Source organism: Haliotis rufescens, unplaced genomic scaffold (assembly GCF_023055435.1).
Source record: "Haliotis rufescens isolate VD_foot unplaced genomic scaffold, xgHalRufe1.0.p SCAF_16, whole genome shotgun sequence".
Lineage (NCBI taxonomy): Eukaryota > Metazoa > Mollusca > Gastropoda > Lepetellida > Haliotidae > Haliotis > Haliotis rufescens.
Window position 1 is genome coordinate 13183616 of NW_025963846.1, and position 13193 is coordinate 13196808.

The 13193-nt window shown below is 39.5% G+C and overlaps 1 protein-coding gene across 3 annotated transcripts; it reads right to left on the reverse strand.

The window, feature by feature from the left end:
- Positions 1–604: 604 nt before the first annotated feature.
- On the reverse strand, positions 605–10980 carry LOC124135833 (GTPase IMAP family member 4-like). Of its 3 annotated transcripts, none has more exons than XM_046501463.2 (4): positions 10959–10980; positions 4675–4722; positions 4090–4245; positions 605–3512 (listed from the first exon to the last, which is right to left on the reverse strand). In XM_046501463.2, the coding sequence occupies exons 2-4, from the start codon at positions 4676–4678 to the stop codon at positions 2356–2358; spliced, it is 1317 nt and encodes a 438-aa protein (XP_046357419.2). In that variant the 5' UTR covers positions 4679–4722; positions 10959–10980; the 3' UTR covers positions 605–2355. The 3 variants fall into 3 exon arrangements, with proteins under 3 accessions (XP_046357419.2, XP_046357410.2, XP_046357402.2); XM_046501454.2 differs by lacking the exon at positions 10959–10980 and adding an exon at positions 10669–10692; XM_046501446.2 differs by lacking the exon at positions 10959–10980 and adding an exon at positions 9744–10167.
- Between the last annotated feature and the right edge of the window lie 2213 nt (positions 10981–13193).

Below are 13193 nucleotides of genomic sequence, written 5' to 3' on the forward strand. Positions count from 1 at the left end.
CGATGACCTGCATCAACCAAGTCATCGAGCCTGACCACCCGATCCCGTTAGTCGCCTTTTATAGCAAGCATTGGTTGCTGAAGACCTATTCTATTCCGGATCTTCACGGGTCGTACATCCAACATCTTGGTAGGCCCAAGCATACCCAAGACTTGAACTGAACAGATGAGAGAAGGAAAACCTTCATTTCGCTGTCTGTGGAAAATTTCAAAGACGTTCCAATCTGAAACATACGTTACTGCCGCTCGTAAAACTCAGAGGTTCACCATTTAATTTAGTACATATCAAACGGAAATCTACAAAACGTTAGGACATATATCTGATGCGAAAGTTCGTTCGAAGGTTCCATTGTATTCTACTATTAAACAGTGCCGAACTCGTTTGTTGTCTTTATATATTTACTTGTCACAAAAAGGTAAAATATAAAACAAACTTCGCCCAATACGTTGTGATGCATAAATTTGATAAAACATAATTGATTGTGAAATGTATGTTCATTTTGTAAGCAGGGTTTAGTATTTTTAAGGAGATAAAACCTATTGGTTAACGTGCAATGTTGCAAAGTCATGGTTAAAAGGAAAACAGTTTAATTCATAAGACTGGGAAGTATGAAACAACGTTTTATTAATAGAAACAAGTACAACATGACAAATATTGCTGTGAAATCTTTTTGTATCACTATGATCTACAGTCATATTCTCTTTTTCGACCCTTAGGTGGGGCGGTCGGGTAGGCTCGTGGTTAAAGCGTTCGCTCGTCACGCCGAAGACCCGGGTTCGATTCCCGACAAGGGTACAATGTGTGAAGCCCATTTCTGGTGTCGCCCGCCGTGATATTGCTGGAATATTGCTAAAAGCGGCGTAAAACCATACTCACTCACTCGATCCTAAGGTAACCCCTTAAGAATTCAGGAGTGGGTTCTTCCGTATCTACCTAATTTGTTTCAAATGGCCCTGCGCGACAAGACTGAAAGCCAAATAGACCAAATCCATTGAAAAAGATTGCCATCATATATTGGATTCCTCAAATTTGTACATGGATTGCAGAACTATTTGAACGTTCCTCGCACTTTCGAAACTTTTGAATTGTGTTTTTAGTAAAGTTCCTCTTGTTAAATCAGACAGCCCGTCTAATAGAATTTACTAACTCTGGATCGAATAGAGAAAATCACACTGCTAAGGGGTTAAGAAGTTTACACAGACTTCACAGACATGCGTTGTATGAGCTTAGAACATGCTTCCGTTTGGTATGTAGTAGGGTCGTTACAAAAAAATTACTTACCACTACATATTACGAATATGTTTCTATATTGATATAAAAATGATGATCTAATGCATTTTCAATTAATTAATTCAATTTGTAATTACAAAGAATTTCTAAGGCACCGATAATATAACAATCTGGCGGACATTCTATTTCTCACGTCACATGTTTTTCAGTACACCTAGCATCGCAGCAAAAATTGATTTCTTTCTCTCTGTCACTCTGATATTTTTCCCCGAAACGTTCTGCAGCAAATCATTCTTTTCAAAAAGGGATTTTGCGCAAAAATATCAACCACTAGTTTGTCGGTAATTTTTTGCTGGCCGCTGCAATATTCCTGACTGTTGATGGTTGGTTGGTAAGTTTGTTGTTTGATGCCGCACTCAGCAATATTCCAGCTATATGGCGGCGGTCTGTAAATAATCGAGTATGGACCAGACAATCCAGTGATTAATATCATACGCATCGATCCACGTAATTGGGATCAATGACATGCATCAACCACGTCAGCGAGTCTGACAACCCGATACCGTCAGTCGCCTCTTACGGCAAGCATCATGGGTTGCTGAAGACCTATGCTACCCGGGATATTCACGGGGTGATTGTTGATGGAATATCACTGATTGTTGATGGAATATCACTGATTGTTGATGGAATATCACTGGATGTGGCGTTAAACAACACACAAACAATGCGCAGGCAAATCCATATATAAGACGTATATTCATCACATGAAGTAACATTTTATGAATTGATTAAATATTCTATTTGTAACCATAAATATGTCACTCCCTGTACATGATTCTAAAGTACTGTCTAAAGTACTGTCCTGAATGTGTAATCTGCATCGAAACACAAGTGTTAACTAAGATACAACGTCTTTCTCGAAACCCCATGTGTATCATGTAATCACACACAGCGATATAGACAAATTGTTAGCTATTTTCATTGGTGTTATTGCCTTAAAAGCAATTGCACTGCATAGAGCTACTTGAATTGCATTTGTATCAATGTTTACAAAAGGCCGGGTGATGGTCTCATCAACACAAACACAAATGCCCATTCCAAACAAGTTGGCCTTCGAGTGGTGTTTTATCTTTTAAACAGCCCTTTTAAAAGCTTCCCAGCAGCCGGTATGATAGACGGAAGGACACTCCCAATGAGCGCAGGCAGCACTGATCCAAGCATGCTCATTATACCGGGTTTCTCTTCATTGACTTCTTTTCGCGTCTCCTCTCGGAAGTCTGGTCTTTCGGCCTCAAGTCTCTTAATGGCTTCTCGTTCACTCCTCCTGCTCGCCAACTCCAGCCGTCTATCTGATTCCTCCTTTTCTTCCTTTACCCCTTTCATTGCTAGTTTCAGTTCTTCCATTTCCTTTGAAAGTGCAGCCATCTCATTTTCAGTTTTCTTTTCTGCTTCTTCGGTTTTCTCTTTTTCCAGTGTTTTTATTCTCTCCTCCAATTGTTTCCTCATATCCGCGTTTTCATCGTGCTTCATCTGAAGTTTCAGCTCGAAATCTCGCCTGATTGCATTTCTCTCTTCCTGGATCTTCTGTTCATGTTTCTGTCTCAACTGTTCTTCCCTAATCTTCATGTTCTTCTCAGCCTCAACATACATTTCACTGGTGTAGCACTTGCCCCCGTTGTCAAGGAACATCGTGTCCACTAGTTTGAGGAAGTCCTGGACATCCTTGTTCTTCTCCTCATCACTGCCTCTGTTATTGAAGGCAATACATCTGTCGTTGCAGGACTTGAGTAGAACTTGCAGTTCCTGAGGTACTTTCTTCAAGTACTCTTGTAGAGATTTCTTTTCATGATGTAGATCATCCTTTCTTGTGAACAGAACAATGAGGTAGTTCAACATGTCACACCCGAAGACCTGCCTGAAATGTTCAACGGTATCATGCTCTTCCTTCGTAAAACGGTCAATCCTGACAACGAGGACAAAGGCATGGGGACCAGGAGCTGTCATGCCGATACATTTCACTACTTCCTTTGTGATGTCAGCATTTGTCATACCTGTGTCAAACAACCCAGGACTGTCGATTATTTGAATGTCCCGGTTAAATCTGCTCCCTCTCCCTCTCTGGCACCTTTTGGTTACAGATGACCCACAGGCACTTGATTCGAATACTATGTCCCCCAAAATGTTATTGCCGGTGGCGCTCTTCCCTGACCCTGTTCTGCCAAGGAAAACTATTCTCCTCTCATTGGTCGGGCAGAGGTCTGTTGACCACCCATATGACCCCCCTGTAATACAAAAGAAATTAAAAATAACTCATTCATATTACAAATTCGTAGTAAATGTAATTTGAATTGCCAAACCGTTATGCATTCACAGCCGTGACCCATAAGTGGTACATATTCCCACCTTAAGCGTATTCATATATGCGTTACAGAGTTGTATCTCTGTCATGATAATTGCTAAACACAATTCTATCTTAAAATCAATTTAATAGTAAAACGTTGATTTCTTGCGCAACCGAGTTGTGAAATGAAAGCATATTCTGCCATAATGGTAGCATACACCATGCACATTGGTCATGACGTGATGGTAATAAAACACTGGTGATGATCTGATATGCCAATTTGCAATTATATATCACTCTCGAAGAAATAATTGTGATACCATCCTGAAAACACTCTATCTTTTTGGACGTTGAGGCAGTCCTGTGTGTAAAGCGTTGGCTCAACACATCGAAGACCCATGTTCAATTCCCCACAATGTGTGAAGCCCATTCGAGGTGTCTTGCATATTACTTAGTAAATAAGTGAAAATTCTACTCAACTAATAATAGAATTAAGGGTGGTTAAAAAACATCAGTACCTTTTTCGGGTTGTGCTTGATAATAACCCATTGGTTCTTGATTGAAAACATTAGGCAGTCCAGGTTCCCGTCGTGGCTTTGCCGTGTAACATGCCTTGCAGTTCTGCAGGTCGCCACTGTTGATGAATGTGCATGTTACGCACGTCCATTCGTCATCTTCAGACAAAGAACAGTTTTTCAGTATAATAGCAAATAAATCAATACACAATCTGACAAAGTAAATGTGAACCCAAATAGGATATATCATTTTGTAATTCATCTTTAAACAAACCAATACTTTATTCATAGTCCTTATTTTAGTCACACACCAAAAATATCAGAAACTAATGAAAGTGTAAACACATACATGGAAATATGTACTAAGTCTACATGCTTATGAATTTACTTGCGCAACTATAACTATTAATGCTTAAACTATAATGACCCAATAGCTATAACAGATGCGTTTACCTTCAGATTTTACACAATGTGCAGGCTGTTCAATTGTAATTCTGATGTAATTATAGTGTTTATTCATATATAGTCAGTTCTTTAAACTGTTACAATAAACAGGCTAAAAATTAAAAAACCCATAAATTCACCTACCCATGACTTTGTGTATCCCAGCAAGTAAACAATTATGAATTCTTCAATCTGTCAAATTAAAACACAATAGGTGAATACAAAGCTGTTATATTTAAACCACAACTATTTATTTTTCAACTAAGTTGTTTTTACGTTTATCGATCCAGAGTTGTCGGCATTTTTGTCATCAGAGCGTCAACACATAGTTGGTGTGTCAGTGGGTTTAATACTGCTTTGAACAGTTATATCATGACGTATCGGAGACAAATTGTCACAAAACACCAATGGCTGTTATACATCAAACCATTGTCCATTGAGGAAATACACCAAGGTTAAATCAAAACCAAAAACCAAAAACTACTAATTGTTTTGGTTACACAAAATATGATAAAATTCGTCCCAGCATATTATATTTCCTTAAAAGGAGCTATCGTGAATAGTCGGGTTACATTCGTCATTTACATCTTGATCTCAATACAGATAAAATGGTATAAAGCTACATGTACACTGGTCTGTGTATACAGTTAGAAGACAAACATAAACATCATTTATACATTTTATACATATTTGTTAATAGATTTCATCGTGCCTCCCAAACAGTAAGAGCTTCTGGTGTAGTCTCTAATTGTGTAACTAGACAGAAACCAAACATATCATTGAGTCAATGGGTGACTCATTTTATACATATACTGAGGGAAACAAATAAAGGAACACCATTTCATTGGAGTGTCCTTTTATTTATTCCCAGGGAGAACGGGTGGCCCAGTCGTATAAGGCACCGCGATTCGCTGTGCAGAGTTGCGTCCCTTGGGCACGCCAGAAACCTATGATCGTGGGTTCGAATCCCGGTTCGCCCCGATTATGTTTTTAGGTTTGTCATCACCATACCCGTGCTCGTGGGTTTCACAGAAGTGGTAAACGTCTGAGACCTGCATCACTTCGAGCTTTCCTCCCACATTAAGATGACACGCCGCGATATAACTGGAATACTGTTAAAAGCGGCGTTAAACCCAACTCACTCACTCACTCACTATTTATTCCCAGATTTTTACCCACAGTGACATCCATAGCTTGGGAACAAATCCTGGAAAACAATAAAGGAGCACTTGTATTTTCGTGTGTTCCCTTATTTGTTTCCTTCAGTATATTTATGCCATTGACGAATCGGTTCATGGGGCTACTGAAAATGCCGACATTGGTTTTTTTCTCATAATTTTGATGAAATGTCCAAAATTTTATCAGACTCTCAAATATAGTAAATCGCCTGTCTCTATTTATGATTTATTAATTGCTGAATTTTTAAAATATACCAGTGATATTCTTTTCCCATACCTTATTGTAAGATAATGCTTATTTCCCGGGATCGTGGTCAGTCGGAATAACTGTTCCATTACACAAGCATGGATATACACATGGTACATCCAACTACAGGTGTATGTCAGTTCTCAGTGTTGTGAATAAACGGTACATGTCTATCCTCAACAGAGGATTAACATACTGGTGTGATGCGTACCGTAACGTTGTAGAATCGCAAGCATGGACATGCAACGGTTGACAATATTTTTACATTACAGACTATTATTGAAAGATACTTACATGAATGTGAACAAAAAGGTAAACCCTTTGCACAGTTTCTGGATTTTTCTAAAGCGTTCGACAGTGTTTATCGTACTAAATTGTGGCTACTCTCAAAAGAAAGAGGTGTATCTCCAAAAATGATGTGTTTAATCAGTCTATAAATCAGTCACATCTCGAGTAATAACTCATTTCCTGAACTGTTTCAATGTCCACGCGGAGTCCGCCAGGGTTGCGTTTCTATTATCTATTTTTATTTATGAGCTAGCAATCGAAATTGAGGAAAGCTGCCCACCAGAAATCCAGCTGCACCCTGTATAGATCTGACGCTATTGTTTCTTTTGCTCTTTGCAGAAGATATTATTCTAATTTCAGATACTATTGGGGGTTTGCAGAAACGAATTGATATTTTTGAGAAATATTGCATTGATTATTAATTAGATGTTAATTTGGATAAAACTAAAGTCTACCATGAATTGAAAAATGGTTTTACAAAGGGACGAAACTTGAGTGTGTACACTTGTACAAATACCTAGGCGTTATGTTTTTTCTAGAAATCTCTCATGGTCCAGACACTTCGAAAATGCAGCTCTACAAGGGAGCTCTGTTTTTGCATTTTAAAGTCTTTATATAAAGTAGATATTCTTGGTCATGACGAATGAATATTTTAGAATATTTGACATGTAAATAACTCCAATATTGCTTTTTGGATCAGCGGAATGGGGGTTGTATCAAAATGATAAAATGGAAACTGTACATGTGTTGGCGTGTTAGCACTTTCTTGGTGTTAAGATGTCTACCCCTAACCACATCGTGCGTGGAGAGTGCGGCCGATATCCATTATCTATTTATGCTTATACAAGATGTATTAGTTCCTGGCTGAAGCTTATCTCTATGCCTGACTCACGTTATCCATACAGTGTGACAGCATGATGTTACAGGCATCTAATAAAGGCAAACAGACCTGGGTTTCGAAATATAAATATATCCCGTTCAGCTTTGGTTTCGGATATATATGGGAACAGCAGTATATTCACCTTCCAAAATCTTTCTTATCTGAATTCATGTCACGCCTAACATATACCTATGAACAGAATTGGCACAGCATGCTCCAAAACGGTACTAAAATATCATCATATTGATTGTTTAAAGTTACGTTTGGAACAGAGCTGAACCTCAATTGTATATCTGTCAAGAAATTCAAAGTGGCCCGAGCACAATTTCGATGTTTTTCACATTAATTGCATATTGAAATTGGTAGATATGTTAATATACCGCAAAGTGGTCGATTATGTCAATGTTGCAATTATGGATATATAGAGGATGAATGTCACTTCCTATTAGTTTGCTCTGCGTACAAACATCTACGTACAAAATATATACAAGAGACTTATAGCCTTCATCCTGATAAGAATAAATTTTATCTTCTAATGATCAAAAGAATCGGTACGTCTATTCAAAATATAGCTATGTACCGTTATCATGCGATGCCCCTACGTAAAATAATTCTAAGAATATCATAAATCTTCTTTCTTGCCAACTATAAATATGCTGTATGTATTGTACACGTCATGTAATCGAATGTACACATGAGCCGTTGAGCAACATTTATCGAAATAAAGAGAGTATAATATATACATTTTCAGCTATTAAACTATGTCCAGAATAAACAGAAATGATGAAACCTATGTTATTGATTATGTGAAGAATATTTCTAAAATAAGGTTTGTACTAAATACAAAACAAACTACATTGCAGGGACTGATGGTAATCAAAGGGAGGTAACTCCGTATTATGTAGCTGCCGATGACATGCCTTGTGTAAAATCACCATCACACCAACTTTAACCCTACCCTATTTATAAGCATACGGCAACGAAGCAAACCCGAACCGAAGCGCTTGTCACAGAAGATAACCTTTGATATCAGGGTTACACTGTACGAGTAACATTCACCGCCTACAACCGCAGTGCATGTATGACGGCTGTGCGCCCGATACTGGGAGCTTCCCTTCATCTGTGCTATTTGGGTTATGCAAGCGACTTATTTTCGCTTTCGCTGTTTTCGATTATCTCAACTCTATTTATATAAATTTAACACGGGTGTTTCAGAGTTTCTCTTTCGTCATTAATTTGATATTTTTAAATCCTGATCATTCCACGTCATAACCTGTACGGTACTATGTTTAGTGTAGTTGCCTGTCGCGACCAGCACTTAACAGAGGTCACAGTGGCATGCTTTGTGTCCATGTTGTACGGTATGGATAGAGACAGGTGGGTGTCGGTGGCGGCGGGTGTCGGGGTAATGGAAGTAGCTGTAGGATTGGTAGTTGATAGTGGATATTTGTTTTGGGTAGAGGAAGCGGTATTGGGTAGGGCGTGGTAGCTGGAAGGGTACCGCGGCATGGTAGTGTCGGTATGGGCAGTAGAAGACGCGTGGGTAGTGAGGCGTGGGTAGTGGAAGTGTTGGATATACTAGTAGTATGTCATACGTACAGACCCTGAAACAAACATATCCAATACAGACTATGCAAGTCTATAATGTTTGGCAAGTCTAGATTACTGCAGTATCAGAAAATGAAGAAAGTCTCTGGGCTCTTTTTTATTATATTTTAATTATTTTAACTCTAATTAACAAATGTTTATTTTTGTAAAATATGTTCATTTCAGAGACGAGATGTTAGTCTATTGTACTACTAGTAGATATGAGTAGTGGAGGTTGTAGCATTATAGGGTAAGAGTAGGAGCAGTTGGATATTTGTAGAATATCTGGGTAGTGGGTAGGTGATAGTGGTGGTGGATATTGATACGAGTAGAGTGTAATGGATAGATGATATCGGCCATGTGTATTAATAGGGGTAGAGTATATTTGATAGTGATTGTCGGTACTGGAAAGAGGATTCACTTGTTGTAGTGGATATTGGTAGGAGTAGAGGGTAGTGCATAGAGGATAGTGGAAATGGGTAAAGGAAGGAGAAATAGGTACGGGTTGCCACAGTTGGATATAGATAATGGTAGGAGTAGAGGGTAGTGAGTAGTGGGTAGTGGGTAGTGGGTAGTTGAAATTCCTAGTGGTAGGTGTAGTGAGTCGTGGTAAGGGTTTTGGTAGAGGATGGTGCTAAGCGTAGGGTAGCGTATGATGGGTTGTAGGGCAGGGTAGGGTTAGAGTATATAAGGACACTCGCTGTGAATAACAAAAACTTATCAATGTGAATCGCATATGCCATTACTACAAGCGTACTAATTATTGACATTTTGAACTCGGGCCCGGCACAAATAGAACATTGATGCAGATCAGAGCTAACTTGGTTTAGATCATGTATACCAAATCCAAAAGTGTATGTTAAGAGATAAGGAGCCACCCTAAAGTCAGAATTTACAAATAGAATGAGGAATATACTTTTTCCACATAATGAGGAATCGAATTTAAACAATGAGAAAGCAGCGTCACCACTAATACTAATGACAAATCAGATGTAATCAGTATTCATATCGTTCTGATATATAGTTTACCTACCTGCATGGGACAAGGCAGAGGTTGATCAATGAATGAACGCTATACTGGTGCGAGGTGGGATTTATACGGCCAGAGAAATAGTTTAGTTGGAATGGGTTTTCCAGTCTCCTGACAAGTGAAACTAACTTGGTTATGTTGTTGAAAATGACCTTGATTTGGATGACGCACCAAGAAGGAGACTGGCTGACGTTGTCCTATTTATAGCACAAGAATGCTATCATCCTGCCTATATAACTGGCGTTTGCAGGATAGTTGCCCACATGCTGGATGAGAATGGTGTGTGTGTGGTTCAGATACTGATAAACAGGAGAACAGGAGAACTGTAGAGTATTGCATCCAGTTGTGAATTTCATTCGACCAATGTTGATTGATCTGGTTACAAGCACGCCGCGAATCGGTTAATTGTCAGATGACTGTTTATGCTTGTAAATGACGGGTTTGATAGGCGTTGTTACAATATGAACAGCTGGGGTACGTGGGACGACTTGGGAAGACTAGGTGTTTGGTATCCAAAGCAAGTCGTAAGAGCCGACCAATGGGAGGTGGTGTGGTCTGTGACATCGTTGACTGTGTCAACACGGGATTGTGTTGATCGGTGTTCGTGCTTTCAAACATTCGATTATTTACAAGCCAATATATCTGGGTTACAACTGCCTACGGATTTGACTTATTTACTCACGTCTGTCCCATGGTAGCACGTTGTCCTGTGCAAAACGCACCTGACAGGAAAAAGCTAAAGGAAGGCTCTTCCTCGCATAATCTCCAAGGGGGTAAAAAGGTAATTTGAGTGTACACTAGTCAATTGCGCCATTAGCACCATTTAGGACATTGATAAGACACAATGTTAACATGAATTTATTATTACAATTATGAAAGGTTTTAAGAACAGAAAGGGTACAAATGGAATGGAATTGACGTCACTTACCTATACCAGCTTTCCCCGAGTGAGTGAGTATGGTTTTACGCCGCTTTTAGCAATATTCCAGCAATATCACGGCGGGGGACACCACAAATGGGCTTCACACATTGTACCCGTGTCGGGATTCGAACCCGGGTCTTCGATGTGACGAGCGAACGCTTTAACCACTAGGCTATCCGACCGCCCTAGCTTTTCCCGAAATACCGTTTAAAGCGACTTAATAACAACCATGAACGTTTTACTCAGGGCCCGTGCAATGTTTAAGAAGCCAGTGTATAGACGTACACAGTACTTACACGAGGCACATGGACATAATTGTTTTCGTGGGTATAACGTCTTGACATGGTAATAGCTATATATACACACATACTCCTCAGGAACCGACCACATTCTCGAGAAATGGAACGTTTGTTTTATATATACACACATACTCCTCAGGAACCGACCACATTCTCGAGAAATGGAACGTTTGTTTATGACGAGTTGGAGCTCCTTATGTTCGATAAGCGCAGTTGTTGGTTTACCCAGATCGGATAACACGGTACATGTACGACTAGATAAACTGATGTCATAGCAGTAAAGAACGAGGTTAAATAGTATTCATGTCACGATGTTCACATGTACAGACAGACAGACAGACAGACACACACAGACAGACACACAAACAGACAGACAGACAGACAGACAGACAGTAGGACAGAGACGGACACAGACAGACAGACAGACAGACACAGACAGACAGACAGACACAGACAGACAGACAGACAGACAGACAGACAGACACAGACAGACAGACAGACAGAGACAGACAGACAGAGACAGACATACACAGACAGACAGACAGACAGACACAGACAGACAGACAGATAGACAGACAGACAGACAGACAGACAGAGACAGGCAGACACAGACAGACATACAGACACAGACAGACAGACAGAGACAGACACAGACAGACAGACAGACAGACACATTCAGACGGACAGACACAGACAGACCGACAGACAGACAGAGACCGACAGACCGAGAGACCGACAGACAGACAGACAGACAGACAGACAAACCGACAGACCGACCGACAGACAGACAATTTATTTGACACAAGCCATGATGACCTCTGGTCATACAAACTATTACAATATATACAGGGCGGCGAAGATGGACATACATAGATTGGGAATATTGGTGAGTGCGGCGTTAAACAATAAACAAACACACAAACAACATAGATTGCGTTTAGCTGTTGTGTCTTAGCTGGAATGCTTCATGTACACATTTCCCTTTCTCTGGACTTTAATATTTTCTGCTGCAATTGACCGAGTTTATACAAGGAGTGATTAATAATATATTCCTTAATTTGACGTGATCTGAGGTGGTAATATAATGGACATTTGCTTACAAAATGAAACCATTTCCTGTGAATCATTATCCTTACAATTTATACACTGCCTTTAATTTCCTCTCGAGGAATACTGTTGTTACCTTGTCTACCGGTCTCAATATATATTACCACACCTCCATGTCAGAATGATGAGATCTGAACGGTTCACGTGATAATATGTATCCCGCCAAGGAGGGAAATAAATTTCTGAGCGGGAGAATAAATCCCTTCTACCCCGTTTGGAAGCAAAAAGCCACACGCTTTTTCAGAGTCAATAAAGGTGACGTTACATAGCACATGTTAACCTCAGCTCAATCGAACAACTATTTTTGACAAACTTTGAATTTGTTTTAATTATTTTACAACGTCATATTAAAACATGTCCGTAAGATAAATTCGTTGTAGAAATATCACTTGGTGTACATGTGGTTTCATGCGTCCCGCTTACAGGTTCATTCCACTCTCGCTCGTGGTACCCCGAGTGATGCTGCTACAATTAACAATGCATGAGATAACAGGCTTTTCAGTTTAATGCATATTATTATAAATTGGTCACTGGTATAAGGGTAACGCTATTTTTCAGGGCATTATCATTTGCAGAAGCCCGAGGTCTTCCATTAACTGCCCGACGAAGGAGGGCAGTTGAAAAGACCGATAGCTTCTGCAAATGATAATGCCCAGAAAAATAGCGTTACCGTTATTATAGCTAAAATGGATGGAATTTTTTATCAAATAAAAAGAAACAACAATATCGTGTTTGAAACATTTACTGCAATCAACACGAATGTCACTTACCCACTTTTACTATATGGAAACGTCATAGAACAAATCAGTTGACGTCACTATTGAACGTGACGTCACCGATCCTATCCTTTGACGTCACCTAACAACGGGCGTGATAATGGCCCGTCGTCAAGTAATATGAGGGCATTATCAAGTTACAGTGGCCCGCTCATTTCTGATAACATGCGGGCGGTTTAATGATAATTCTATCCATTTTAGCTATAAAATGATGCATGACATGACATAGTTAAATCTCAAATAGTGACGATACCAGGTGTTCGCGAAAATGTAAGCGTATCCTGCTCCACCTGTCACAAACACAGGCACATGTGACTCTTTCCATTTAATAAAGTGGACATTATTATAA